We start from the raw sequence: 28,000 nt of genomic DNA on the forward strand, positions 1-28,000 counted from the left end.
TACATGTCTGTGTTCTCTGTCTGTCTGTCTGTCTCATCTGTCTCTCTCCATCTGTCACTTGTCTCTCTCTGTCTGTCCGTCTCTCTGTGCCTGTGTCTGTCTGTTCTCTTTGTCTGTCTGTCTCGGTGCATCTGTCTCTCCCTGTATGTCTCTTTGTGTACATCTGTTTGTCTGTCTGTCTGTCTTTTGTCTCTTCTCTTTGTCTGTCTCTCTGTCTGTCTGTACCTGTGTCTGTCTGTCTCTTCCTGTCTCTGTGTCTATGTCTGTCTATCTGTCCTGGCTCAGTTTGTCTGTCTGTGCCTGTCTGTCTCTTCTGATTCTGTCTGTCTCCATCTGTCTGTCAGTCATGTCTGTGTCTCTGGCTCATGTCTGTCTGTGTCTCTCTGTCTGTGTCTCTTCTGTCTCTGTCCATCTGTCTGTCTCTGTGTCTCTGTCTGTGTGTGTTCTGTGTGTCTCCGTCTGTCTGTACATCTTCGTCTGTCTGTGTGTCTCTGTCTCATGTGTCTGTCTTTCCGTCTCTGTAACTACATCTGTCTGTCTCTTCTGTTGTCTGTCTGTCTGTTCTATCTCTGTCTCTTCCTGTATGTCTCTGTATTCATATGTCTGTCTCTTGTGTCTGTCTGTCCGTCTGTGACTGTTTCTGTCACATCTGCCTCTGTCTGTCTGTCTGTTCTGTCTGTGTCTGTCTTCCTGTCTCTGTCCATCTGTCTTTTCTCTGTCTCTGTCTCTCTGTCTCTGTCTGTGTCTGTCTGTCTCTATCCATCTGTCTCTCCCTATCTGTCTGTCTGTCTGTCCGTCTATCTCTGTTGGTCTCCCCCTGTCTCCATGTCTCCCTCTGTCTGTCTCTGTCTGTCTGCCTCTCTGTCTCTGTTATCTGTCCATTGGTCTCTCTGTCTGTCTGTCTCTGTCTTCTTGGTTCTGTCTCTTCTGCCTCTCTCCATCTGTCACTTGTCTCTGTCTCTGTCTGTCTGTCTGTCTCTGTCTCATGTCTGTCTGTATGTTGATGTCTGTCTGTCTGTCTCAGTCTGTGTCTGACTCTTCTGTCAGTCAGTCTGCCCCTGTGTCTATCTGTTCTGTGTCTGTCCATCTGTCTCTCTCTGTCTGTCTCTGAGTCTGTCTCTTATCTCTGTCTGTCTGTCTGTGTCTGTTCTGTCTCTTGTGTCTGTCTGTCCTGTCTCTGTCTCTTCCTGTCAGTCTCTGTGTTCACATCTGTGTCTCAGTCTGTCTGTCTACCTCTGTCGGTCTCTCCCTGTCTCCATCTGCCTGTCTGTCAGTCTGTTCTGTCTCTGTTTGTCTCTGTCTGTGTCCGTCTCTGTGTCTGTCTCTTGTCTCTGTCTGTCTCTCTGTGCTTGTGTCTATCTCTGTCTGTTGCTGTCTCTCCATGTCTGTTCATCTCCCTTCCTGTCTCTGTGTCTAGAGCTGTCTGTCTGTTTCTTGTCTCTGTCTGTCTGTCTCTTCTACCTCTCTCCATCTGTCACTTCTCTCTGTCTTTTCTGTCTGTCTGTCTCTCTGTGTCTGTCTGTGCCGGTTTCTCTCATGTCCATCTCTGTCTGTCTGTTCTGTCTCTGTCTGTGCCTGTGTCTGTCTGTCTCTTCCTGTCTCTGTGTCTCTGTCTATCTGTCCTGGCTCAGTTTGTCTGTCTGTGCCTGTCTGTCTCTTCTGTTTCTGCCATCTGTCTTTCCCTGTCTGTCTGTCTGTGTCTCTGTCTGTCTGTGTCTCTGTCTGTGTGTCTCTGTCTGTCTGTCCTGTCTCTGTCTGTCTCTCCCTGTCTGTCTGCACATCTTCATCTGTCTGTGTGTGTCTCTCTCTGTCTGTCCGTCTCTGTGTCTACATCTGTCTGTGTCTCTTCTGTCTGTCTGTTCTGTCTCTGTGTCTTCCTGTCTGTGTCTGTTCACATCTGTCTGTCTCTTGTGTCTGTCCATTTACCTCTGTCGGTCTCTCCCTGTCTCCATGTCTACATCTGTCTGTCTCATATTAGTCTGTCTGTGTCTGTCTGTCTGTCTGTCTCTATCTTCCTGTCTCTGTCTGTCTCTTTTGCCTCTCTCCATCTGTCACTTGTCTCTGTCTGTCTGTGTCTGTCTGCCCGTCTCTCTGTGCCTCTGTATGTCTGTCTCTATGTCTATCTGTCTCGGTGCATCTGTCTCTCCCTGTCTGTCTCTCTTCTGTCTCTTTGTCTGTCTGTCTGTCTGTCTCTCTGTGTCTGTCTGTGCCAGTTTCTCTCACGTCCATCTCTGTCTCTCTGTCTCTGTCTCTGTCTGTGCCTGTGTCCATCTGTCTCTTCCTGTCTCTGTGTCTCTGTCTATCTGTCCTGGCTCAGTTTGACTGTCTGTGCCTGTCTGTCTCTTCTGTCTCTCTCTCTCTCAGTCTCTGTGTCTCTGTCTGTCTGTATGTCTGTCTGTGTGTCTGTCTGTCCTGTCTCTGTCTCTCCCTGTCTGTCTGCACATCTTGGTCTGTCTGTTTGTCTGTGTCTCTCTCTCTGTGTCATGTCTGTGTCTGTCTGTCTGTGTGTCTACATCTGTCTGTGTATCTCTTCTGTCTGTCTGTCTGTTTCTGTCATTGTCCATCCCCCCTCCCCCCTCCCCAGGACTAAGTACTAAGTACTCAGCACCCCATTTCCCCCTGGCTTCCTATCACCCATCACCCTCCTCCTCCTCCTCCTCCTCTTCCTCCCACCTCCATCAGCCCCCCCTCCCCGGGACGCGAACCCGGGGCCAGAGCTCCTCACCTACCTTTCCAGGTTGGGGGGTTCACTGGAGATCCGGGTCTCTCGGTTGGTCCTGGGGGGGGTGGGGAGAGGGGGTGGAGGTGGCTTTGAACCACGATCCTCCAGATCTCAGCCTCCTGAGCAACAAGGAAGGCTTGGCGAAGAATATGCCAACGACCGTCACCACCACAGTAACAAGAACAACAACAACAATAAACATTGTGACAATAATAATAACTATAATAACAATAGCAATGACAATAATAACCATGACAACAATAACAACTATAATAACAATAACAATGACAATAATAACAACGATAACAATAATAACCATAATACCCATAATAGTAATAACCATGGCAACAATAACTATAATAATAACAATGACAACAACAATAACAATAATAACCATCATGACAACAATAGCATAACCATAATAATAACCATCACCATAGTAACAATAACAACAATAACAATCATAACAATAACCCAAACATCATGACAACAATAACAATAATAACCACAATACCCATAATAGTAATAACCATGACAATAATGATGATCATAACCATCATCTTAACAATAACAGTAACAACCATGATAGTAAAAACAACAATGTCAATAACAGTAATAATAATAACTATGATGAGAATAATAGTAATAACAATGAGGAGGAAGGAAAGGAGGAGGAGGAGGAAGAAGAGGAAGAAAAGGAGGAGGAAGAGAATGGGTTGGACCAGCCACAGGGGGCGTGGCTTCATGGATGGATGAATGGGTGGATGGATGGGTGGGTGGGTGGGTGGGTGGATGGATGGATGGGTAGATGGATGGATGGGTGGATGAATGGATGGATGGGTGGATGGATGGGTGGATGGATGGGTGGATGGATGGATGGGTAGATTGATGGATGGATGGGTGGATGGATGGGTGGATGGATGGGTGGGTGGATGGATGGATGGGTGGATGGGTGGGTGGATGGATGGGTGGATGGGTGGATGGGTGGATGGATGGATGGATGGATGGATGGGAGGATGGGTGGATGGATGGATGGGTGGATGGATGGGTAGATGGATGGATGGGTAGATGGATGGATGGATGGGGAGGAAGAGGAGGAGGAGGAAGAGGAGGAGGAGGAAGAGGAGGAGGAAGAGAGGAAGAGGAGAAGGAAGAAGAGAAAGAGGAGGAGGACAGGAGAAAGAGGAGGAGGAGGAAGAGGAGGACCATGACACCCTGCACCCCTAAGGTGGGTTTTCCATTACCTCTGGGCCCTGGGACCCTGGTACCCCAGATTCCTGTGACCTGTGACCCCTGCACCCCCTGAACTCTGCACCCCAGGACCTTTGCTCCCTGGGCTTTTCCCCTCTGAACTTGGGGGAACCTAGGACCCAGGACCCCCGTGACAGATGCCTTCCCTCACCCCCCAGATTGGTGACCTCTGATCCCTGCACCCCTGAACTTCCCATTCCCCCTCTTCCTGACTCCCTCACCCCTGAACTTTGCACCCCAGGACCTTGGCTCCCTGATCTTGCCCATGTCCCAGGTGTCCGCCCTCCCCTGACCTCTGTCTCCCCCCTCCTTGACCTTTGAACTCCTTTGCTGGCTGCACCCCAGGACCTTTGCTCTCTGGGCCTTTGACCCCCTCTTCCCAGGAATCCTTGTGCTTTCCCCCAATGAACTTTGGGGTCCTGGGAACCCCAGGATTGACCATGTTTCCCCCTGCATCTCCCTGACCCCTAACCTCTCCTCCTTGACCCCCAGAACCCCCAAATCCCTACACCTCCCCCTTTCCCCCCTCCCAGGATCCCCTGTACCCCAAGATCCCCTCACCCCCCTCCACCCCTCGTCCAGGCCCCCTCACCTGGTCTGTCTGTCTGTCTGTCTGTCTCTCTGTCCTGTGTCTCCAGACAGCACAGCACAGCTTGCGGGCTCCTCTTTTATCCGCCCAGGCCCAGATGTCCCCACCCCGCCACGCTGCGGCCTGAGCCTCAGCTCCGCCCCATACAGCCTGGGCTGAGGGGGGGTGTCAGTGGGAAAAGGAGGGAGGGGAAGCAGGGAAGAAAAAGAGGGGGTGGGGGTCGGGGAGAGGGGGATGGGGAGACCCTGAATCCCCCCCACCAGGCCAGGCGGGGAAGGGGGGGATGCTGGGGAGGGGGAGGGAGAAACGGCCGAAGAGAAAGTTCTGGAAGGAAAGAGAGAGGAGGAGGAGGAGGAGGAGGGGAGAGGAAGGGGAAAAGGCCGGACCTGTGGGGTGGGGGGCACAGAGCTGAGAAAGAGGGGGTGTGGGGGGGCGGGGGAGGAGGGGGATAGACAGACAGACAGACAGAGAGGAAACGCAGCCAGAAAGACAGAGGAATGGAGTCAGAGACAGACACACAGACAGACACACAGATAGACAGAGAGAGACAGAGAGACAGAGACAGACAGACACACAGACAGGCAGATAAACAGGGACAGACACACAGACAGACAGAGAGGGAAAAATAGACAGACACAGAGAGACAGACAGAGAGATACAGACATACAAATAGACAGACAGACAGAGACAGACAGACAGAGACAGACAGACAGACAGACACAGAGAGAGATGAACAGACAGACAGACTCAGAGAGACAGAGACAGACAGAGAGAATGACAGATGGACAGACAGAGACAGAGAGACAAAACACAGACAGAAACAGATAAACAGAGAGAGACAGAGACACAGAGAGACACACAGACAGAGAGAGATGGAGAGACAGACACAAATACAGAGAAACACAAGAGACAGACAGACACACAGAGAGGCAGATGAACAGGGACAGACACAGACAGAGAGAGAAAAATAGACAGACAGACAGAGAGATATAGACAAATCTAGAGACAGACAGAGACACACAGAGAGATACAGACAGATAAATATAGAGACAGACAGACAGAGACAGAGAGAGAGACAGACAGACACAGAGACAGAGAGAGAGAGATGAACAGAGACAGACATGGACAGAGAGACAGACACAGAGACAGACAGACACAGATAGACAGAGACAAACAGATACAGAGACAGACGGACACAGAGAATGACAGATGGACAGACAGAGACAGAGACAAACAGACAGAGAGAGACAGATGAACACAGACAGACAGACTCACAGACATAGACAGACAGATGGACACAGAGAGACAGAGACAAATACAGAGAAACACAAGAGACAGACAGATACACAGAGAGGTAGATGAACACGGACAGACACACAGACAGAAACAGAAAAATAGACACAGAGCGATAGGCAGAGAGATACAGACAGACAGACACAGAGAGACAGATGAACAGAGACAGACATACAGAGACAGACATGGACATAGAGATAGACAAAGAGACAAATAGAGACCGAGAGACACACAGACAGGGACAGACAGACAGACAAAGAGACAGAGACAAATATATAGAGAGAAACACAGAGAGACAGATGAACAGAGACAGTCAGACACAGAGAGAGACAGACACACAGATAGAGAAAGACAGAGACAGACAGACAAACACACAGATACAGGGACAGACAGACAGAGACACAGACACAAACACAGAAAAATGGAGTCAGAGACAGACAGACAGACCCAGAAAGAGACAGAGAGACAGACAGACAGACACAGACAGAGACAGACAAATGGACAGAGAGACAGACAGACACAGACAGATAACCAGAGACAGACAGACACAGACAAAGACACAAATGGACATAGAGACAGAAAGACAGACACAGAGATAAACAGACCGACGGAGAAACAGACAGACAGAAAGTCACAAAGAGAAATAGAGACAGACAGAAATAGAGATAGACAGACAGACAGACAGACACAGAGAGACAGATGAACAGAGACAGACAGACAGACAGACAGACAGAGAAATAGACAGAGAAACAGACAGAGACAGATGGACAGACAAATGGACAGACAGAGGCAGACAGAGAGACAGACAAATGGACAGACACAGAGAGACACAGAGTCAGACAGGGACAGACAGACGTACAGACAGAACCATAGAGACAGAGAAACGGTAAAAGAGAAAAAAGGAGTCAGAGACAGACAGACGGATGGACAGACAGACAGAGACAAATACAGAGTGAGACATAGACAGAGAGACAAACGGACAGAGACAGATAGAGATTGAGACACACAGAGACAGACAGACAGATGAAGACAGACAGACACACAGAGAGACCGACAGACGAACAGACAGAGACAGACACAGAAAAATACAGAGAAACACAGAGACAGACAGACAGACACACAGAGACAGATGAACAGACACAAACAGAAACAGACAGAAAAATGGAGTCAGAGACAGACAGACAGACAGACAGAGACAGAAAGAGACAGAGACAGACATAGCTAGCCAGACAAACAGATGAACAGAGGCAGAGACAGACAGACAGAGACAGACAGACAGACAGATACAGAGACAGACACACAGAGACATAGAGACAAATGGACAGAGACAGAGTGACAGACAAACAGACTGCAAAACAGAAAGAGACACAGAGACAGACAGAGACAGAAATACAGAGACTCACAGAGACAGACAGAAAGACATAAGAAGGAAGGAAGGAGAGAAGGAGGGAAGGAAGGAAGGAAGGAGGGAAGAAGTGGAGGGAATGAAGGAAGGAGGGAAGGAAGGAAGGAGGGAAGGAGTGGAGGGAACAAAGGAAGGAAGGAAGGAAGGAAGGAAGGAAGGAAGGAGTGGAGGGAAGGAAGGAAGGAAGGAAGGAAGGAAGGAAGGAGGGAAGGAATGAAGAAAGGAAGGAGGGAAGGAGGGAAGGAAGGAAGGAAGGAAGGAGGGAAGGAAGGAAGGAAGGAGGGAAGGAAGGAAGGAAGGAAGGAGGGAGGGAAGGAAGGAAGGAAGGAAGGAAGAGGAGGAAGGAAGGAAGAGGAGGAAGAGGAGGAGGTGGAGCAGCAGCAGCCACAGTGGGAGGAGGAGGCGCAGGCTTTTCCCACATCTTGGTCTCATTTCCTGCTAATTCCTTCCAGATGTTTCCAGCTTCCTCCAGGCCATGATTCATGCGGGGCCTGCAGGAGAAAAAAAGCCACAGCAGCAGAGGCTTCCAGTTTCCCTGCGCCCCTCCTCCCCCCACCCAGCTGCTGTTCCACGTTGCACACAGGAAGGACTCAGCCATCAGCACCCAGCATGGGTGCTGTGGGCCCCGAGCTCGGTGCTTCTCCTAGGCCCTGGGTTGGACCAGGGAGGAAGGAAGGAAGGAAGGAAGGAAGGAAGGAAGGAAGGAAGGAAGGAAGGAAGGAAGGAAGGAAGGAAGGGAAGGAAGGAGGGAAGGATTGGAGGGAAGGAAGGAGGGAGGAAGGAAGGAGGGAAGGAAGGAGGGAAGGATTGGAGGGAAGGAAGGAAGGAGGGAAGGAGGAAAGGAAAGAAGGAGGGAAGGAGGGAAGGAAGGAGGGAAGGAAGGAAGGAAGGAGGGAAGGAGGGAAGGAAGGAAGGAAAGAAGGAAGGAGGGGAGGGAAGGAAGGAAGGAAGGAAGGAAGGAAGGAAGGAAGGAAGGAAGGAAGGAAGGAAGGAGGACAGGAGAGAAGGAAGGAGGGAAGGAAGGAAGGAAGGAAGGAGAGGAGGAGGGAAGGATTGGAGACAAGGAAAGAAGGAAGAAGGGAAGGATTGGACACAGGAAAGGAAGGAAGAAAGGAAGGAAGGAGGGAAGGAAGGAAAGAAGGAAGGAAGGAAGGAAGGAAGGAAGGAAGGAAGGAAGAAGGGAAAGCTCCAATTTTAAGACATACTCATACCATTTGCAACATACTCATACCATTTGCGACATACTTAAACTTTCTGAGGTTTGTCTTTTTTCCCTTTTTTTTTTAAACAATTAAAGACAATCCTTACTTTTTAAATCCTTTCTTATCTAAAGGGGATACTAATTTTTCCCCAATTTCCTTTCCAAGGCTTTCTTTACTACCCCCCTCTCCTTTACAATTTTTTTCCCAAGGCTTTCTTTACTACCCCCCTCTCCTTTACAATTTTCATTGATAACATACTCAAGTCATTACCATACCAGAGCCAAACTAGGCTGTGACCATAGAGTGGATTTCCAGTCACTATGCACTGAAGTGCCTAAGACAAGCAAGACAGGGATATCTTTGTCCCCAATATCCACTGTGGGAAGACAGGGTTTCTGGATATCACCCAAAAGAATGTCTCACAAGATCTTAGATATAGCAGCAGTCAACCAGGAAGCAGACTCAGGTGATGGAATCAGGCAGGAGTTCCTCCAGGTGGCTGTCAGGCCGTCGTTGAACTTTACCCATTAGGGTATGCAGCAACAGCAGCAGCAGGATCTCTCAGTGGCTCCAAGGGACTGTCACACCTCATGCTGGGCTGTAAATTTTTACACAGACTGGTTAAAGATACATTGCATAGGCTTGGCAGGCTTTGATCCTGCTGGTTTTTAAGATCTTCAAACAATAGTCCGGGACAATTTACCAAAATCACAACTTGTTTTTACTAACCAGATGCAGTCTCCATACCTTGCACACCGACAACTGTTAACACTGTTTTTTATGCCTTTTTTTTTGCCTCATTTTTCCAAAATTTCTGACTCCGGACCCTTGATCTTAAAAAGGGGGTAGAAGGGCGAAGGTCCATCTTCTGTAACTTCTTCAAGCTGACTTCAGGGGCGTTGATCCTACCTAGCCAGGAACCTATAACCTTAGCCTATTTTACAAAGAGGCCATCAGGGTTAGATGTCATTTAGAACAATATTTAACTTTTGACAACTGCACAGACCTTTTCTCCGGCTACAGCAGTGTAGCTTGTTTAGCACCCTGGTTTGCAAAAACATCTTTCTCGATGGCTTAGGAATGTGATCTCTAAAGATCCCAACAATGCCTAAATTACCTTTGCAGGCCTTTAGACAGATATCAATAGAAACACACTCTCGGGTTTATAAACTTTTTTCTGAGCAGATGAACTTCATGTAGCTGATGTCAGCTCAATAGTTACTGTCAATTAAAGCACATAAAGGGGTTGAGATTTAAACTATCCCCCACATTTTAGAACATTAGCTTTTTATTATCACAGAGGACTGGCAAGTTCCTGTCCCTTACAAGGTAGTCATGAACATTAGGCATGCTTTTAAACTATCTTCCTATGACCTCCCGGCTCTGACCAGTTTTGAAGGGCCACGCACAAATGACTCTAGGATCTGACATTTCTGCCATCCAAGCAGTGGCTTACTGCCTCTGGATGCTCCTCCATTGCTTTTGTCCCAGGAGTGTCTTCTCCACATTTGGATAAATGCCTCATCGGCATTTCCCTTTAGCTGGTCGCTGGACTTGAACTCGGGGCCTAAGCACTGTCCCTCAGCTCTACAGCTCAAGGCTAGCACTCTGCCACTTTGAGTACCAGACTCGGGGCTTGAATGCTGTCCCCTAACTCTTCAGTCCAGGGCTAGTACTCTGCCACTGTGAGTCTCGAGCTTGGGGCTTGAGTACTGTCCCCTGACTCTTCAGTCCAGGGCTAGTACTCTGCTGGCTGAATAGAGGTGACAGTCTCACAGGAACCTTTTTGTGCCTGGGCTGGCTTTGAACCAGTTTGCAGATCAGTGAGTCTTATAAAAGGCCATTTTACTCCAATTAAAAGCAACAAGGTGGTCAACATAGAAGTAGCTTTTAAGCATGCTCTTACCTGAAACTTGTTAAGAGCCAAAGTTACATCTGACAAACTTTTAAGAATCCTCTGTGCTTTGCTCTGGGCTTGCTGGAAACTTATAAAAACCTATAAGAGCAAACTAGAATAGCAATCATTTTGATAATCCTAATTTTTTTCCTTCTTTGTGCACATTGAGGCCAATGTCAAGAACAATTTTACATTTAAACTTTATACCCAAAAATCCATTCCCTATTTTTTTAAAAACCTCCTATTAATCACCTTTAATATTTTATACTTTAGTTTTTATTTGCATTTTATAAAAAACCTCTTAAAATCTTGAGGCCAAGTGTCACTGTCTCGGCTGCTTGTTTGTACACATTAAAACTTTTAAACTCAAATGACAATTTTTCCTTAATGCAAGAATTACAGTCACCTTCACTATACCACAAAGCTAGATTTAACACCTTTATAACTTCCTAATTGTAAAACATCCTAATTGTAAAACATTAAAAGCAAGTCACATTATACAAATAACTTTTTAACCCTCTTTTTAAGGCCTTTTTAATTTTAATGTTAACATATTTAAGGGGATGTTTTAGCAATACTAATCAGATCATTACATCACTTATTTTAACCATCATGTTTTCAGTGTCTGTCTGCAGGGAAAAGAGAGAACAAAGATGGGCCACTCAGCCCCTTCTATGGAATGGGTACGCACCCAATCCGACTCTTTAGGGTTAGATGAACTGCGTTTGTGCCAGCTTGCCCTCTTTCACCATGTGTGGACTCCTCCCAGGGCCTGTCCCACCATGCATGTCCAGCTGAACTGCACTTCTGCCTGTTCAGCCCTCACCCCTAAAGATAGGTCTTCTGTTGGCTTCTAGTTTTTCCTTTTCTTTTTTTTTTTTTTAATTTAATTTAATTTTATTTGAGAACATACTGTACAGAGGTGCTACAATTACATGGGCAGGATAATGCATACATTTCTTACCACGCATTGCAGCCTCCTCCTTTGTTTACCCTTCACCTCCCTTCCCCGCCTCCCCCCTCCCCCCACCCAATTATACCCCCCTCCCCCCACCACACCAACATTGTAAAGCTGGTTTTGACATGACATTTTGTACTTCTCATTGTTGCAACAGGTCCACCTGAATCCTTAAACGACTTGTTTGTCCCCATCTCCTCCACATGTTATACTGACATCAAATATAGTGAAAGCGGGGGTTACATTGTGGGGGAGGGACATACAAAGCAACAAAGAAATAATCTTATAAATGCGTTAGAAACACATGCATGAAAGAAACGAAAACATTAAAATACATATTTAAGGGTTCATTTTCCTAACATCACATTATCTGACCTTTTCCGCTTGACTCATACCTATACTAGATATTGCAAATAAGGGAAACCATGGGACCTATGCTTCTTTGGGCCTGGCTTACTTCACTTAATATAATTTTTTCCAAACCTTTCCATTTCCTAACAAATGGGGAAATGTCATTCTTTCTGATGGAGGCATAGAATTCCATTGTGTATATATACCACATTTTCTTGATCCATTCATCTACTGAGGGGCATCTGGGTTGGTTCCATATCTTAGCTATGGTAAATATGCTGCAATAAACATAGGTGTGCTGGTAGCTTTAGTGTGGTCTTGTTTGTATACATTTGGGTAAATGCCCAAAAGTGGGATTGCTGGATCATAGGGGAGATCTATGTGAAGTCTTTTGAGGAACCTCCATACTGCTTTCCAAAGTGGTTGAACAAGTTTACATTCCCACCAACAATGAAGTAAGGTTCCTTTCTGTCCACATCCCCTCCAGCATCTGTTGTTGTTAGAGTTCTTGATTTTTGCTGTTCTAACTGGAGTGAGGTGATATCTCAATGTTGTTTTGATTTGCATTTCTTTTATGGCTAGGGATGTTGAACATTTCTTCATGTGTCTATTGGCCATCCTTCTTTCTTCTTCAGAGAAGCTTCTCTTTAAGTCTTTCGCCCACTTATTTATTGGGCAGTTGTTTCTTTGAGGATTTGTTGTTGGGGGATTTAATTTTTTGAGTTCCAAGTATATTTTAGATATGAGACCCTTGTCCGTTGTATGGCTAGTAAAGATCTTCTCCCAATCGGTGGGCTTTCTATTGATCTTGGTAGCTATATCATTTGCCCTGCAGAAGCTCTGCAACCTTATGCAATCCCATTTGTCCAACCTTTCTTTGATTTGTTGTGCTTCCGGGTCTCTATTCAGAAAATTTCGGCCTGAGCCAAGGAGACCTAGGGTTTCTCCTATTCCATCCTGTAATGTTTTCAGAGTGTCTGCTTTGACTTCAAGGTCTTTGATCCATTTGGAGTTGATTCTGGTGCAGGGTGATATATAAGGATCTAGCTTTAGTTTTCTACATGTAGTTAACCAATTTTGCCAGCACCATTTACTGAAGAGGCTGTCTTTCTTCCATTCTATTGTTTTAGCTTCCTTATCGAAGATTAGATGGCTATAGGTCTGTAGGTTCATATCTGGGTTTTCAATTCTATTCCATTGGTCCTGAGTCTGTTCTTATGCCAATACCAAGCTGTTTTGATTAGTATGGCTTTATAGTAGAGTTTGAAATTTGGTATTGATATTCCTCCAGCAGTGTTCTTTCCGTTGAGGAGCGTTTTTGCTATTCGGGGTCTTTTATTGTTCCATATGAATTTTTGGATTGCCTCTTCTATTTCCTTGAAGAATGAGGGTGGAATTTTGATAGGTATCGCTTTGAATTTGTAGATAGCCTTGGGAAGTAATGCCATTTTCACGATGTTAATCTTGCCAATCCAGGAGCATGGGAGGTTTTGCCATTTTTTAAGTTCTGTGTTGATTTCCTTTTTCAAGATTTTAAAGTTTTCATCATAGAGGTCCTTCACTTCTTTGGTTAAGTTAATTCCTAGGTATTTTATTTTTTGTGGGGCTATTACAAATGGAGTTGCTTTCCTAATTTCAGCCACACTTTTAGTTTTTCCTTTTCTTATCTCTTGGTTCTTGAATGAAATACACAGTTTTTAGACAGACAGAACAAGTAACATCTTTGACAGTGTTAAACTAACCTTTACATTTAAATTTTTAATATTTATCCCAAATTTTAGCCAAGGGAACTAGATCCCAAACAGCCAATGCATTTTTGTTAAGCCAGATAACTTGATTACAGTATAAACAGTCTTATGCATTTTAAAACATTAGTTTTTAAAATACCAGATTTCCTAATTTGCAAGTTAAAGAATCTTTAAAAAGCCATTTAAAACAATGTGAAGATTTTTTTTTTTTAGAATTTTTGGTAATGTCCAAACCTCATAACCTTTTGAATTTTAAATTTAAACTCACCCAATTGTTACAGCATGCTGACAATTTTTATCTTTGAACACGTTCACAGACACACACACAAAACACTCACACAGATCTTAAAGCACCCAAAAAATCAAAATCAGTCATACATACACCTTTTAAAGTTTTTAAACAAAAATTTAAGACAGTATTTCTTTTAAACTAGGTACCTTTGTTGGGCTTTATTTTTCCAGAGCTTGCTTATCTAGCAAGGCAATTCACTAATTAGTCTCTTTGAATCCCTTCTGTTGGAGGAGGGCTGGGGGAGGGGGTCACCTGAAACTAAACTAGCCAGTTTTTTTTTTAATCCAATTTTAGACAAGAGCACTTTACAAATTGTTACATTGTCAGGACTAGCTGAAAAAGTCCAAACTAGGCACACAGCCTTCTACACCCTCCCTGCTGGCAGCCTCCACAAGGAGAAAATGCAGCCTGAGGCTTGAAGGGAACCAAACTAGCCCAGTAACCTTCCATGCCTCAAAGGAGGGTGGGCATAGCAGGTCTGTGACTGAGCCCAGCTGGAACTTTTATTTCCCCAGAGATGTTCAAATAAATAAATAACAAAAACACAGATAAACACAAAAACCAAGGATCCACATTTAAAACTGGTACCAATTTTAAAACAGAACTAGACAAGAACTGAAGGCTGAGTTGGCAAATAATGGGCCCCAGTTTATCCCTACCGGAACTCTGTGCTGTTCTCACTCAGCAAGCTGAATCCAGAGTCTGCTGGGTGAGCCTGCCACACTCACCCAGAACTTCCCTACCCCAGAAAACATAAAACAAACACATACTAAAGTTAACAAGACAAACAAGTGGCCACAAAGACAAAATCAAGTCTCAGTGAATGGGGTGACATCTCACCACCATTCACTTACCAGGGAACTCAACACCCCTACTCACCTCGGGAGGATTTTTCTCTTAGATTCCTGCAGACGTTGACCCAGGGGCCTTCCAAGGCAGAGGAGAATTGCCAGTCATCTTGGGGCAAGGGAAAGAAGTCCCTAGCAGCCATCCCCTCAGACTGACAGGTTCTCCCCCACGTTTAGACCCCCCCGAGCCAAGGCCCGAGGCTGAGATCTAACTGAGGCCACTCGCAGGTGGTCAGTGGCAGATTCATAATTGACAAACAAGCAAGTTACAAAAGCAGAACCAGCGGTTTTTGTTTTTAAACGAACTAGGACAAGGTCTCAGGTGTCCTAGAGTGACTCGCTTGTTGACCCATTTCCTTGAAAGTCACAAAACAAACACCAAAGAAAATTAATGTCAGACAGACACAGACAAGACTAGACAAACGCCGCGCGGTCCCCGAGTGAGCACAAATGAGGAGAGAAACTTCAGAAGGGAGAGGCCGGCCGTGCCTTAACTCCCCCAAACACAGAGACACTCGGATCTCATCCCCCCTCCACGCGACCCTGGAGTAGGACTCCAGGGCGGGACTAGGGTAGTGGGCACGTCTGCTTTTCCCTCTAGTCCACCACAAATTCACGCACCCTGGGGTAGAAGCCCAGGGTGGGACCAGGGTAGTGGGCACGTCTGCTTTCCCTCTGGTCCACCACACACGTCCTGTACAGGCACTTTTGGATCCCCAAAACATAAAACGAACACGACAAACACGAAAGACAAGAGCTCTATCTTACCTCCTGCCGGTCCTGGAATCTGGGGTTTGGGGGCGCCTGGTTCCCGGCCAATGCACCAAATGAAAGACCCTAGCCCCCTAGGATACTTTCGTCAACGGGAGGGCGCCCCAGAAAACTCAGACTCCAGGCCGGGAGATGCAATAAGCAAGAGGAGTTTATTTGACATTTGCGCAAACCGACTGTCTGTCCCGAGCAGACAGGGAGCCCCGAGCAGCGGTTACAAGCCTTTTTTTAAAGGCAAAAACCACAAGATTAATGCATAACACAAAGCATCCCATGATTGGTCCATTTAAAGGTCATCATATACGCCAACAATCACCTTGCCACTCAGGAAATTTTGTAACACTCTTTGTAAAATGACTGGCCCATGGTTGGTTTAAGGGGGGGTTACATGGTTACAGGCCTATGATTGGTTGACACTTGGCTTAGCTTGTGGTCTTGCCAGGTGGTCGTTATCTCAAGGTCCTGTCTGGGGAATTTCTAAATGGGAACTGTCTGTTCTTTATCTACGACCACTGACCTTGTCCTGGGGCCGGCATCTGGTCCCTGAAACTTCTTAACTCATTTCTGGGAAGGGAAGGGTCAATGCTAGCGTAAGCAAGTTTACAGAAGCAGAATCAGCAGTTAGCAAGTTAGTAATGGTAATAGTCAATTTTTAATCTTTCAGAGGGAAGGAAGGAAGGAGGGAAGGAGGGAAGGATTAGAAAGAAGGAAGGAGGGAAGGAAGGAAGGAGGGAAGGAAGGAAGGATTGGAGGGAAGGAAGAAGGAAGGAAGAAAGGAAGGAAGGAAGGAGTGAAGGAAGGAAGGAAGGAGGGAGGGAGGGAGGGAAGGAAGGAAGGAAGGAAGGAAGAAAGGATAGAGGGAAGGAAGGAAGGATTGGAAGTAAGGAAGGAGGGAAGGATTGGAGGGAAGGAAGGAGGAAGGAAGGAAGGAAGGAAGGAGTGAAGGAAGGAAGGATTGGAGGGAAGGAAGGAGGAAGGAAGGAAGGAAGGAGGGAAGGAAGGAAGGAAGAAGGGAAGGAAGGAGGAAGGAAGGAGGAAGGAAGGAAGGAAGGAAGGAAGGAAGGAAGGAAGGAAGGAAGGAAGGAAGGAAGGAAGGAAGGAAGGAAGGAGGGAAGGAAGGAAGAAAGGATGGAGGGAAGCAAGGATTGGAAGGAGGGAAGGAAGGAGGGAATTCATTCATTCATAATTCATTTCCTCCATTCCCCCTCCCCCTCCCCCCTTCCAGGAAGTGTTGGGCGGATTTCCAGGCGTTGAGAAGAGGAAGCCATTGGCTGGGTTCTGGTTGAGTCTGACACACAGGAAATCCATCAGCAATTTGTCCCAGAAGCTTCTAGAAGCTTGGTTGGGGCGGGGGGAAGGGAAAGACAAGACCATGCACATGAGCTAATCATAATAAATCAACAACAACAACAACAAGAACAAGAATAGTCAAGGGACCCTGGACCAGTCACCGCAAAGGATCATGGGAAGGGGTGATGTCATCATCCATCCTCAACTTCTCCCATGGAGGAGAATCCCAAGGGATGAACGCAACTGGGTCCCAGATGTTGGGGAGAATGGTGGGGAGGAAATAGAAACCAGCCCCAGCCCTGGCTTCTTTCTAGAACCTTCCATGGGTTGTCCTGGAAGCGTCTCAAGTCCTTAGATCAAACAGATCCCCTGGGAAAACCTATCATCAATAGACCATGAGAGGATCAGTATCAATACCAACACCAATACCAATATCATCAATACCCTCCTTCCCTCCCCCCCTCCCCCCCAAAATCATTCCTGGGCCAAAGAAGGGGGGTGGGAGGGTTGGGGTGTGTCTGAGTGGAGGGAACGCCTGCCTGGGGAATGTGCTGAGTTATTCTGAAACCTGGAACTTTCTGGGACCTTCTGGAACCTTGGGGGAACTTTCTGGAACTTTCTGGATGGATGGATGGTGGATGGATGAGTGGATGGATGGGTGGGTGGATGGATGGATGGGTGGATGGGTGGATGGATGGATGGGTGGATGGATGGATAGGTGGATGGGTGGCTGGATGGGTGGCTGGATGAGTGGATGGGTGGATGGGTGGATGGATGGATGAGTGGATGGATGGATGGGTGGGTGGATGGATGGAGGATCGATGGGTGGATGGATGGGTGGGTGGATGGGTGGGTGGATGGATGGATGGGTGGATGGATGGGTGGATGGATGGATGGGTGGATGGATAGGTGGATGGATGGATAGGTGGGTGGATGGATGAGTGGATGGATGGATGGCTGGATGGATGGGTAAATGGATGGATGGATGGGTGGATGGATGGATGGGTGGATGGATGGGTGGATGGATGGATGGAAGGATGGATGGATGGGCGGCCCCCATCATTGCTGGTCCGCTCACCTGCAGGTAGGCCAGTGCGCACAGGATCTTGGCGGGCGCGCAGGTAGCTGAGGAGTTTGCCACCAGGCACGTAGTCCATCATCCTGTACAACCAGCGGTCATCGCGCCACGTGGAGAACCTGGGATGGGGTCAGGGGGAGGGAAAGGACACACACGTGAGGTGCTAGGTGCTTGCTGATTATCCAGAGTCCCTGTGGGGAAGTGCTGGGTGCTTGGTACCTGTCCTGAGTTAGTAATAGGCAGGTGCTGGGTGCTTGGTACCTGACTTATGTAAACAGTAGGGAGGTGCTGGGTGTGAAGTTCCGTTCCTGGGTCACCATGGGGAGGTGCTGGGTGCTTAGTTCCTATCTGTGGTCTCCATGGAGAGGTGCTGAATGCTTAGGCTCAGTCCTTGTTCCCCAGGTGGTGGTGCTGGGTGCTTAGTTCCAGTTCTGGGTTACTCTGAGGAGGTGCTGGTTGCTTAGTCCCTGTCCTGGGTCATCATGGGATGGTGCTAGGTTCTCAGTACCTCCCCTGGGTCACCATGGAGAGGTGCTGGGTGCTTAGTCCCAGCCCTGGGTCATCATAGGATGGTGCTGGGTGCTTAGTCCTGGTCCTGGGTTACTCTGAGGAGGTGCTGGTTGCTTAGTCCCAGCCCTGAGTCGTCATGGGATGGTGCTGGGTGCTTGGGAATCATCCTAGGTCACTATGATGAGGTGTTGGGTGCTTAGTCCCAGCCCTGGGTTACTATGGGGTGGTGCTGGGTGCTTGGGGATCATCCTGGGGAGGTGCTGGGTGCTTAGTTCCTGTCTTGGATCATTATGGGATGGTGCTGGGTGCTTGGGGGATATTGTGAGTCACTATGGGAAGGTGCTGGGTGCTTAGTCCCCACTCTGGGTCACCCTGGGATAGTGCTAGGTGCTTAGTCCCAGCCCTGGGTCATCATGGGATAGTGCTGGGTGCTTAGTCCTGGCCCTGGGTCACCATGGGGAGGTGATGGGTGCTTAGTCCTGGTCCTGGGTCACCATGGGGAGGTGCTGGGTGCTTAGTCCCTGCCCTTGGTCACCATGGGGAAGTGCTGGGTACTTACTCCTGGATCTGGGGCACCATAGGGAGGTGCTAGGTGCTCAGTCCCCATCCTGAGTCACTATGGGGAGGTGCTGGGTGCTCAGTCCCCATCCTGAGTCACTATGGGGAGGTGCTGGGTGCTTAGTCCCCACTTTGGGTCACCATGGGGAGGTGCTGGGTGCTCAGTCCCTGGGTCATCATGGGGAGGTGCTGGGTGCTCAGTCCCTCCCCTGGGTCATCATGGGGAGGTGCTGGGTACTTAGTCCTGGCCCTGGGTCACCATGGGGAGGTGCTGGGTGCTTAGACCTGGCCCTGGGTCACCATGGGGAGTTGCTGGGTGCTTAGTCCCCATCCTGGGTTACCATGGGGAGGTGCTGGGTGCTTAGTCCTGGCCCTAGGTCACCATGGGGAGGTGCTGGGTGCTTAGTCTTGGTCCTGGGTCACCATGGGCAGGTACTGGGGGCTTATTCCCCATCCTGGGTCACCATGGGGAGGTGCTGGGTGCTCAGTCCCCATTCTGGGTCACCATGGGGAGGTGCTGGGTGCTCAGTCCCCATTCTGGGTCACCATGGGGAGGTGCTGGGTGCTTACTGCTGGATCTGGGGCACCTTAGGGAGGTGCTGGGTGCTCAGTCCCCATCCTGAGTCACTATGGGGAGGTGCTGGGTGCTGAGTCCCCACTTTGGGTCACCATGGGGAGGTGCTGGGTGCTCAGTCCCTGCCCTGGGTCACCATGGAGAGGTGCTGGGTGCTCAGTCCCTGAGTCACCATGGGGAGGTGGTGGGTGCTAAGTCCCTGCCTTGGGTCACCATGGGGAGGTGCTGGGTGCTCAGTCCCCAAAGCCAGGGCACCCAACGGCCTGGTTCCTGCCAGGCCATGCCCCCCAGGCCAGCCATCCAATGGCAGCACGCCCAGGCCACGCCCTCAAAGCCAGACTACACAATAGCATCACTGTTGCCAGGCCACGCCCCCCCAGGACCAGCCGCCCAATGGCCTTACTTCCAAGTCATACCCCCAAAGCCAGGACCCTCAATAGCCTAGTTCCTGCCAGGCCATGGCCCCTAGGCCCAGCGGCCCAATGGCCTTACTTCCAAGCCACGCCCCCCAGCCCAGCCGACCAATGGCATTACGTCCAGCCGCCCAATGGTGTCTTTCCAGGCCACGCCCCCAAACCCCAGCGGCCCAATGGCCTCTGTTCCAGGCCACGCCCCCCACTGACTCTCCCGTCAGCTCCACGCCCTGCAGGCCACGCCCATCAGAAAGCCACGCCCACTGACTCTCCCGTCAGCTCCACGCCCTGCAGGCCACGCCCATCAGAAAGCCACGCCCTCCCGCGTCCCCGCCTCTTAAAGGTGCCTCGTCCCGGAGGCCTCCACGCACCGACGGTGGCCCGGGGGCCGCCCGGGTCGTCGTCCTCGGGGGTCCTGCGCGCTTCCGCTTCCGCTTCCGGATCCGGACGGCGTAGTGGTGGCCATGGCGGCGGCGGCGGCGGCGACGCTCCGCGGCCCCGCCACGGCTGCATTTCCGGGCGCGGCCGCCGGCGCCCTCGCATCGATGTCATCAGCCGGCGCCAAGACGCGGGCGCCCATGCGCGCGCTCTCGGCGGAGCGCCACTGCGCATGCACATAGGGTTAGCGGGGGAGGGGCCGAACGCTCCCAGCGGAGAGCCATTGCGCATGCGCAGAGGGTTCTTCAGCGGGGTTAGGCAGCTGGGAGGGGCTGAGCCAGCCTGCGCCAATGCGCATGCGCACAGGGTTCGTCAGCAGGGAGGGGCCTAGCGCTCCCGGCGGAGCGCCGCTGCGCACGCGTGTCTCTTGGCTGCTTGTTCCCACTGCCCTCCCGCGTGTGGACCCACGGCGCATGCGCACAGGTTGAATCGGCCGGGAGGCGCAGAGCGGACCCTGGAGGGTCGAGTTGCGCATGCGCACAGCGTGAGTCCGCCGGGAGGTGCCTAGGGGACCCCGGAGGATCGAGGTTCCGTCCGCATTGCGCATGCGCACTGGTTGAGTCGTCCGGCACCGTCCGGGCCGAGCGTGTGGTGCGTGCATGCGTGGGATTCCCTCGGTTGGTCTGGTTGGTACTGCGCATGCGTGCCACCTGGGGGGGGGAGGTCCTCCGCGCTGCACTGCGCATGCCTGAGCCAGCACGCCCCGTCCCTCCCCCCCCCTGCCCCCCCCCCCCGCCGAGCAGGAACACGCATGCGTGTGCTCCCGGGCTCTGCGAGGTACGGATCTGCGCATGCGCGGGATTGGGCTGCGCTGCCCTGCAACGCGCATGCGCGGTTCCCAGAGACAGACTGACAGACACAGGGACAGTGAAACAGAGTCAGACAGACACTGGGACAGAGACAGACACACAGATGGACACAGAGAGACACAGACAGATAGATGGACACAGACAGACACAGAGAAGACAGAGACATGGGCAGGCATAGACAGACAGACACAGAATGACAGACAGAGAGACAGACAGACAGAGGCAGAGCCAGACAGACAGGGAATGACAGAGAGAGACAGACACAGGCCGACAGACAGAGACGGACAGACATAGAGCAAGACAGACAGACACTGGGACAAAGACAGACAGAGACAGACACACAGATGGACACAGAGAGAGACACAGACAGATGGATAGACAGACATAGGCAGAGACAGACACAGACATAGAGAAAGACAGACAGACACAGAGAATGACAGACAGACACGAAAGACAGAGAATGACAGAGAGACAGACAGACAGACACAGACAGACAGATACTGACACAGGCAGACAAAGAAAGACAGAACGAGACCCAGACAGACACAGGAGACAGAGACAGAGAGACAAAGAGACAGACAGACACAGAAGTCAGAAGTAGACTGATGACAGACAGACAGACCGAGACAGACAAAGACAGAATGAGACAGAGACAGACAGACAGTGAGACAGACATGGACAGGCAGACCAACAGGCAGACACAGACAAGACAGACAGACAGAAAGACAGAGACAGAAGTAGACTGATAGACACAGACAGACAGACAAAGAGAGAGAACGAGACACAGACAGACTGAGGAGACAGACAGAGACAGAGAGACAAAGACAGACAGACACAGACATGGACAGGTAGAGACACGCAGACCAACAGACAGACTGACAGAGGAGACAGACAAAGACAGAGACAGACAGAAGAAGACACAGACAGACAGACAGACAGAGACAGAGACAGAGCTTGACCTACTCCATTGAGGTCAGGACTTGGTTCCAAGTCACTCAAGTGTGAAAATGTTAATCCCACCCATATTTAATCAACATCCATCCACCCATCCATCATCCATCCATCCACCCACCCATCCACCTATCCATCCACCCATCTATTCACCCATCCATCCATCCATCCATCCATCCACCCATCCACCCTCTGATCCACCCATCCATCCATCCACCCATCCGTCCACCTATCCATCCATCCACCCATCCATCTATCCACCCATCCATCCACCCACCCACCCATCCATCCATCCACCCATCCATCCATCCATCCACCCATCTACCCATCTATCCACCCATCCATCCATCCACCCATCCACCCATCTATCCACCCATCCATCCATCCACCCATCCACCCATCTATCCACCCATCCATCCATCCACCCATCCATCCATCCAGCCATCCATCCATCCAGCCACCCTCCCATCCATCCACTCATCCATCCACCCACCCATCCATCCATCCATCCACCCATCCATCCATCCTCCATTGAGATGAACACTTGGGTCCAAGTCACTCAACTGTGCAAATGTTAATCCCTTCCATATTCCATCAACAGCAGGACTTGGGTCCAACTCATTCAAGTGTGCAAATGTTAATCCCTTCCCTCCTTCCTCCATGGAGAGGAGTTGGGTCCGTCACTCAATTGTGCAAATGTTAATCCCATCCGTCTGTCCTCCATCCAGATGAGGACTTGGGTCCAACTCACTGAAGTGTGCAAACGTTAATCCCACCCATATTGTATCAGGACTTGGGTCCAAGTCACTCAAATGTGTAAATGTTAATCCCATCCATATTCAATCAACATCCATCCACCCACCCATCCATCCACCCATCCACCCACCCATCCCCCATCCATCCATCCACCCTTCTATCCACCCATCTATCCATCCATCCACCCATCCGTCTATCTGTCTGTCTGTCCATCTATGCATCCATCCCTCTGTCTATCCAGGTGTCTGTCTATCTACTCTCTGTCTGTCTGTCCATTCATGGATCCATCCATCCATCTGTCTATCCACATGTCTGTCTGTCTATCTATCTACTATATCTATCCACCTATCTGTCTGTCTGTGTGTCTATCTATACATCTCTCTGTCTGTCCAACCATCCATCCATCTATCCATCTATTCATGTATCTTATCTGTGTATCTATCTATCATCTATCCATCTACCAGCCTGTCTGTCCATCCTTCTGTCCATCTGTCTATCCATCCATCTGTCCATCTGTCAGTCTGTCTGTCCATCCATCTATCCATCTATTATCCATCTATCCATCTGTCTGTCTGTCCATCCATCCACCCATTTGTCTATCCATCTATCCATCTGTCAGTCTGTCTGTCTATCCATCTATCTGTCTGTCCATCCATCTGCCCATCTGTCTATCCATCTATCCATCTGTCAGTCTGTCCATCCATCCATCTACCCATCTATCAGTCTGTCTGTCTGTCCATCCATCCACCCATCTGTCTATCCGTCTTATCTATCCATCTTTCAGTCTGTCTGTCCATCCATCCATCCATCTATCTAGGTATCAGTCTGTCTGTCTGTCCATCGATCCATCCATCTAGCTAGCTATCAGTCTGTCTGTCTGTCCATCCATCCACCCATCTGTCTATCCATCTATCCATGTATCAGTCTGTCTGTCTGTCCATCCTTCCGCCCATCTGTCCATCCATCTCTCAGTCTGTCTGTCTGTCCATCCATCCGCCCATCTGTCTATCCATCCATCTATCCATCTGTCAGTCTGTCTGTCTGGGTGAAGAACTCTGAAAAGGGACAAACTTTCTAGAACCATCTCCTTTCCCCGGGCCGTTGTGTGTGTGTGTGTGTGTGTGTGTGTGTGTGTGTGTGTGTGTGTGTGTCTGTCTGTCTGTCTGTCTGTCTGTCTGTCTGTCTGTCTGTGTGTACATCCTAGACTTCACCGGTCCATCTGCCATGACCGTTGGATTCAGAACCTTCTAGAACGCGGTGCCGTCTCCACCACCCTATCTAGGACTCGCTGCCCAGTGCTCGGGACAAGATGTCATCTGCTCATACACGTGTGTGCGTGCGTGTGCGTGCATGTGGCCCGGCCGGTCGCCCTGGGTCACCATGATGATGATGATGATGATGCCCGGAGTTCACATCCTTCCTGGGTCACCATGATGATGATGATGATGATGATGATGATGATGATGATGATGATGATGATGATGATGATGATGATGGATGGATGGATGGGTGGGTGGATGGATGGATGGGTGGATGGATGGATGGATGGATGGTGGATGGATGGGTGGATGGATGAATTGATGGATGGATGGGTGGGTGGATGGGTGGATGGATGGGTTGATGGATGGGTCAATGGATGGATGGATGGATGGATGGATAGATGAGTGGATGGGTGGGTGGATGGATGGATGGATGAATGGATGGATGGGTGGATGGATGAATGGATGGATGGGTGGCTGGCTGGGTAGATGGATGGATGATGGGTGGGTGGGTGGATGGATGAGTAGATGGATGGATGGATGGATGGATGGGTAGGTGGATGGATGAGTGGATGGATGGGTGGCTGGCTGGGTAGATGGATTGATTGATGGATTGATGGATCGGTGGATGGGTGGATGGATGGATGGATGGATGAATGGATGGATAGATAGATGGATGGGTGGATGGATGGGTGGATGGATGGGTGGGTGGATGGATGGATGGATAGATAGATGGATGGGTGGATGGATGGGTGGATCGGTAGATGGATGGATGGATGGGTGGATGGATGGATTTGTGGATTTCCCCCCTAGGCCACCAAAGACCTAAGTTCTTCTCCTCCTGTCTCTCTGTCTCCAGGTGCAGAGAAGTTGATCCTCCACATACAGAAGCACAGCATCCCCTTCGCCCTGGCCACCAGCTCAGGGACTGAGGCCTACCAGGCCAAGACCAGCGCACACCGGGAGCTGTTCGGTGCCTTTCACCACATGGTGCTGGGTGATGACCCCGAGGTCAAGGCCAGCAAGCCCGCCCCGGACATCTTCCTGGCCTGCGCCCGCAGGTTCTCCGGACATCTTCCTGGCCTGCAACCGGAGGTTCTCTCCTAATCCCCCCCCCCCCCCCGTCAACCAGGTAAACTGAGGCCTTGGGCCTCGGGTCCACTGCATGGACCACACACAGAGAGACACACAGACAGACAGACATGGACGGATACACAGATACACAGACCAGACAGACAGACAGCCAGACACAGAAACACACAGATAGACGCAGAGACGGACACAGAGACACAGATAGACACATGGACAAACCAGACAGACATGCAGACAGACAGACAGGCAGATAGACACACAGACTGACAGGCAGACAAACCAGATAGAGACACAGACACAGAGACAGACTCATAGACAGACAGACAGACAGACCACAGAGACACGGACAGACAGACACACTCCGATAGACAGACAGACACACTGACAGAGAGATAGACACACAGACACAGAGACCAGACAGATAGACAGACAGACAGACACAAGAGACGGGACAGACACACAGATTCACAGACCTACCAGACAGACCACAGAGACACAGACAGACAGACACACTGATAGACACACACACAGACAGATAGACAAAGACAGACGCACAGATACACAGACCATGCAGACAGACAGACAGACAGAGCACAGAGACACGGACAGACAGACACACACCAATAGACAGAGAGATAGACATACATACGCAGACAGACACACAGACAGACAGACTACAGAGACACACAAATAGGCATATAGACAGACAGACGGATACAGAGACAGACACACACAGATAGACAGACACAGAGACACTTAACCAGACACAGACAGACACACATACAGAGACAGACAGACAGACATAAGAGTCCAGAAAGACAGATACACAGAACAGACCAGACAGACCGACCACAGAGACACAGACAGACAGATATAGGGACAGACAGACACACAGAGACAGACAGAGAGACATGGACAGACACACAATCACACAGACGGATGGACGGATGGAGAGACGGATGGACAGATGGCCCCAGGGGAACAGGGAGGGAGACTCCTTGGCACAGTGCTCACCTGGCCCACACCAGGCCCTGGGTGGGGGAGGCCTCGAAATCACACACAGAACATGCCAGTAGGCACGCCGTGGCTCGACGGTCATCTTCCCTCCTTCCTTCCCTCCTTCCTTCCCTCCTTCCTTCCTTCCTTCACTACTTCCTTCACTCCTTCCTTCCTTCCCTCCCTCCTTCTTTCCCTCCCTCCTTCCTTCCCTCCTTCCTTCCCTCCCTCCTTCCTTCCTTCCCTCCCTCCTTCCTTCCCTCCTTCCTTCCCTCTCTCCTTCCTTCCCTCCTTCCTTCCCTCCTTCCCTCCTTCTTTCCCTCCTTCCCTCCTTCTTTCCCTCCTTCCCTCCCTCCTTCCTTCTTTCCCTCCATCCTTCTTTCCTTCCCTCCTTCCTTCCTTCCTTCCCTCCTTCCTTCTTGTTCCTTCCCTCCATCCTTCCTTTTCATCTTTCCTTCCTTCCCTCCTTCCTTCCTTCCCTCCTTCCCTCCTTCCTTCTTTCCTTCCTTCCTTCCCCCCTTCCTTCCCTCCAACACTGGGCACCCGGCCCACCCCCCGGCCGACCTCTCACTCCGCGTGTCTCTCTCGCCCTCTGACCCCGCAGTGCCTGGTGCTGGAGGACACGCCCCACGGCATGGCGGTCGCCCAGGCAGCGGGGATGCAGGTGGTCATGGTGCGCAGCGTCCAGCTCGACCCCGAACTCAACGGCCGGGGCCACCCTGCTGCTGCCCTCCTTGGGTGACATACAACCCGAGCTCTTCAGCCTGCCCGCCTTCAACTGACCTGCGGATGGACAGACAGACAGACAGAAGGACACTGGACACAAGGCCAAGACCTGACCCATCCCAGGGCCTCCCTGACCTCTGGAAATAAAGGGAATGAACACAGGAAGTGCCTCACTGAGTCACGAGTGGATGGATGTATGGATGGGTGGGTGGATGGATGGATGGATGGATGGATGGGTGGATGGATGGATGGATGGATGGATGGGTAAATGCATGGGTGGATGGATGGGGATGGATGGGTGGATGGGTGGATGGATGGGTGGATGGATGGATGGGTGGATGGATGGATGGATGGGTGGATGGGTGGGTGGATGGATGGATGGGTGGATGGATGGGTGGATGAGTGGACCGGTGGATGGGTGGACGGATGGATAGATGGATGGGTGGATGGGTGGGTGGATGGATGGATGGGTGGACCGGTGGATGGGTGGACGGATGGATACATGGATGGGTGGATGGGTGGGTGGATGGATGGATGGGTGGATGGATGGGTGGATGGGTGGACGGTGGATGGGTGGACTGATGGGTGGGTGATGGGTAGATGGGTGGATGGATGGATGGATGGGTGGATGGGTTGATGGATGGATGGATGAATGGATGGATGCATGGGTGAATGGATGGATGGGTGGATGGATGGGTGGATGGGTGGATTAATGAGTGGATGGATGGGTGGATGGATGGGTGGATGGATGGATGGATGGATGGATGGATGGGTGGTTGGATGGATGGGTGGATGATTGGATGGATGGGTGGATGGATGGGTGGATGGTTGGATGGATGGGTGGGTGGATGGGTGGATGGTTGGATGGATGGGTGGGTGGATAGGTGGATGGATGGGTGGATGGATGGGTGGGTGGATGGGTGGATGGATGGGTGGGTGGATGGATGGCTGTTATATCCTGCCCAGGCCCCTCCACTCCCCCTCTGCCTGTGGGATTTGTTCCATTTGGTTTTGTGTCCTCTGGTGCTGCAGACGGTGGGTGATCAGCCTTGGGTCTTAAAATATCAGGCTGTGCTGAGAATAGCTCAGTCTCTTGCTCTTCAAGGCCAGGGTGGGGCTGAGGGCTGGGAATCAACTGGGTCAAGGTGAGAATAAGAGCAATAACAGTATTAACAACAACAATGACATGAATAACAATAGCAATAATAACAACAATCATAGTA

General features: G+C 50.2%; 2 protein-coding genes across 7 annotated transcripts in view; one reads left to right on the top strand and one right to left on the bottom strand.

Annotated features, from left to right (window-relative positions):
- The window catches only part of LOC138818522 (uncharacterized), a 35,360-nt gene extending 15,013 nt beyond the window's left edge, over nt 1-20,347 (bottom strand). For 3 of the 6 annotated variants that reach the window (XR_011369166.1, XR_011369167.1, XR_011369168.1), the window contains exons 1-4: nt 20,122-20,341; nt 17,696-17,814; nt 4,566-9,060; nt 2,730-2,777 (exon numbers count right to left, since the gene is read on the bottom strand). The gene's annotated coding sequence lies outside the window, so the exon portion shown is untranslated. Of the gene's footprint in view, nt 1-2,729; nt 2,778-4,565; nt 9,061-17,695; nt 17,815-20,121 lie in introns of all 6 variants that reach the window. The other 3 variants (XR_011369170.1, XR_011369169.1, XM_070009438.1) reach the window with 3 other exon arrangements.
- LOC138818524 (uncharacterized) lies at nt 20,215-26,957 on the top strand. Its single transcript, XM_070009439.1, has 4 exons — nt 20,215-20,358; nt 20,495-20,672; nt 24,823-25,058; nt 26,656-26,957. The coding sequence occupies exons 1-4, from the start codon at nt 20,215-20,217 to the stop codon at nt 26,791-26,793; spliced, it is 696 nt and encodes a 231-aa protein (XP_069865540.1). The 3' UTR covers nt 26,794-26,957.
- The last annotated feature ends 1,043 nt before the right edge of the window (nt 26,958-28,000 follow it).

Source organism: Dipodomys merriami, unplaced genomic scaffold (assembly GCF_024711535.1).
Source record: "Dipodomys merriami isolate MVZ:Mamm:240054 unplaced genomic scaffold, mDipMer1.0.p SCAF_772, whole genome shotgun sequence".
In the NCBI taxonomy this organism is placed as follows: Eukaryota; Metazoa; Chordata; class Mammalia; order Rodentia; family Heteromyidae; genus Dipodomys; species Dipodomys merriami.

Bases quoted from the DNA above. Each gene is read 5' to 3' on its own strand.
- LOC138818524 (XM_070009439.1), top strand. From the start codon at position 20,215: ATGGCGGCGGCGGCGGCGGCGACGCTCCGCGGCCCCGCCACGGCTGCA. The intron at 20,359-20,494 runs GCATGCACATAG...GCATGCGCACAG, and splicing joins TCTCGGCGGAGCGCCACTGC to GGTTCGTCAGCAGGGAGGGG. The intron at 20,673-24,822 runs GTGAGTCCGCCG...CTCTGTCTCCAG, and splicing joins GAGTTGCGCATGCGCACAGC to GTGCAGAGAAGTTGATCCTC.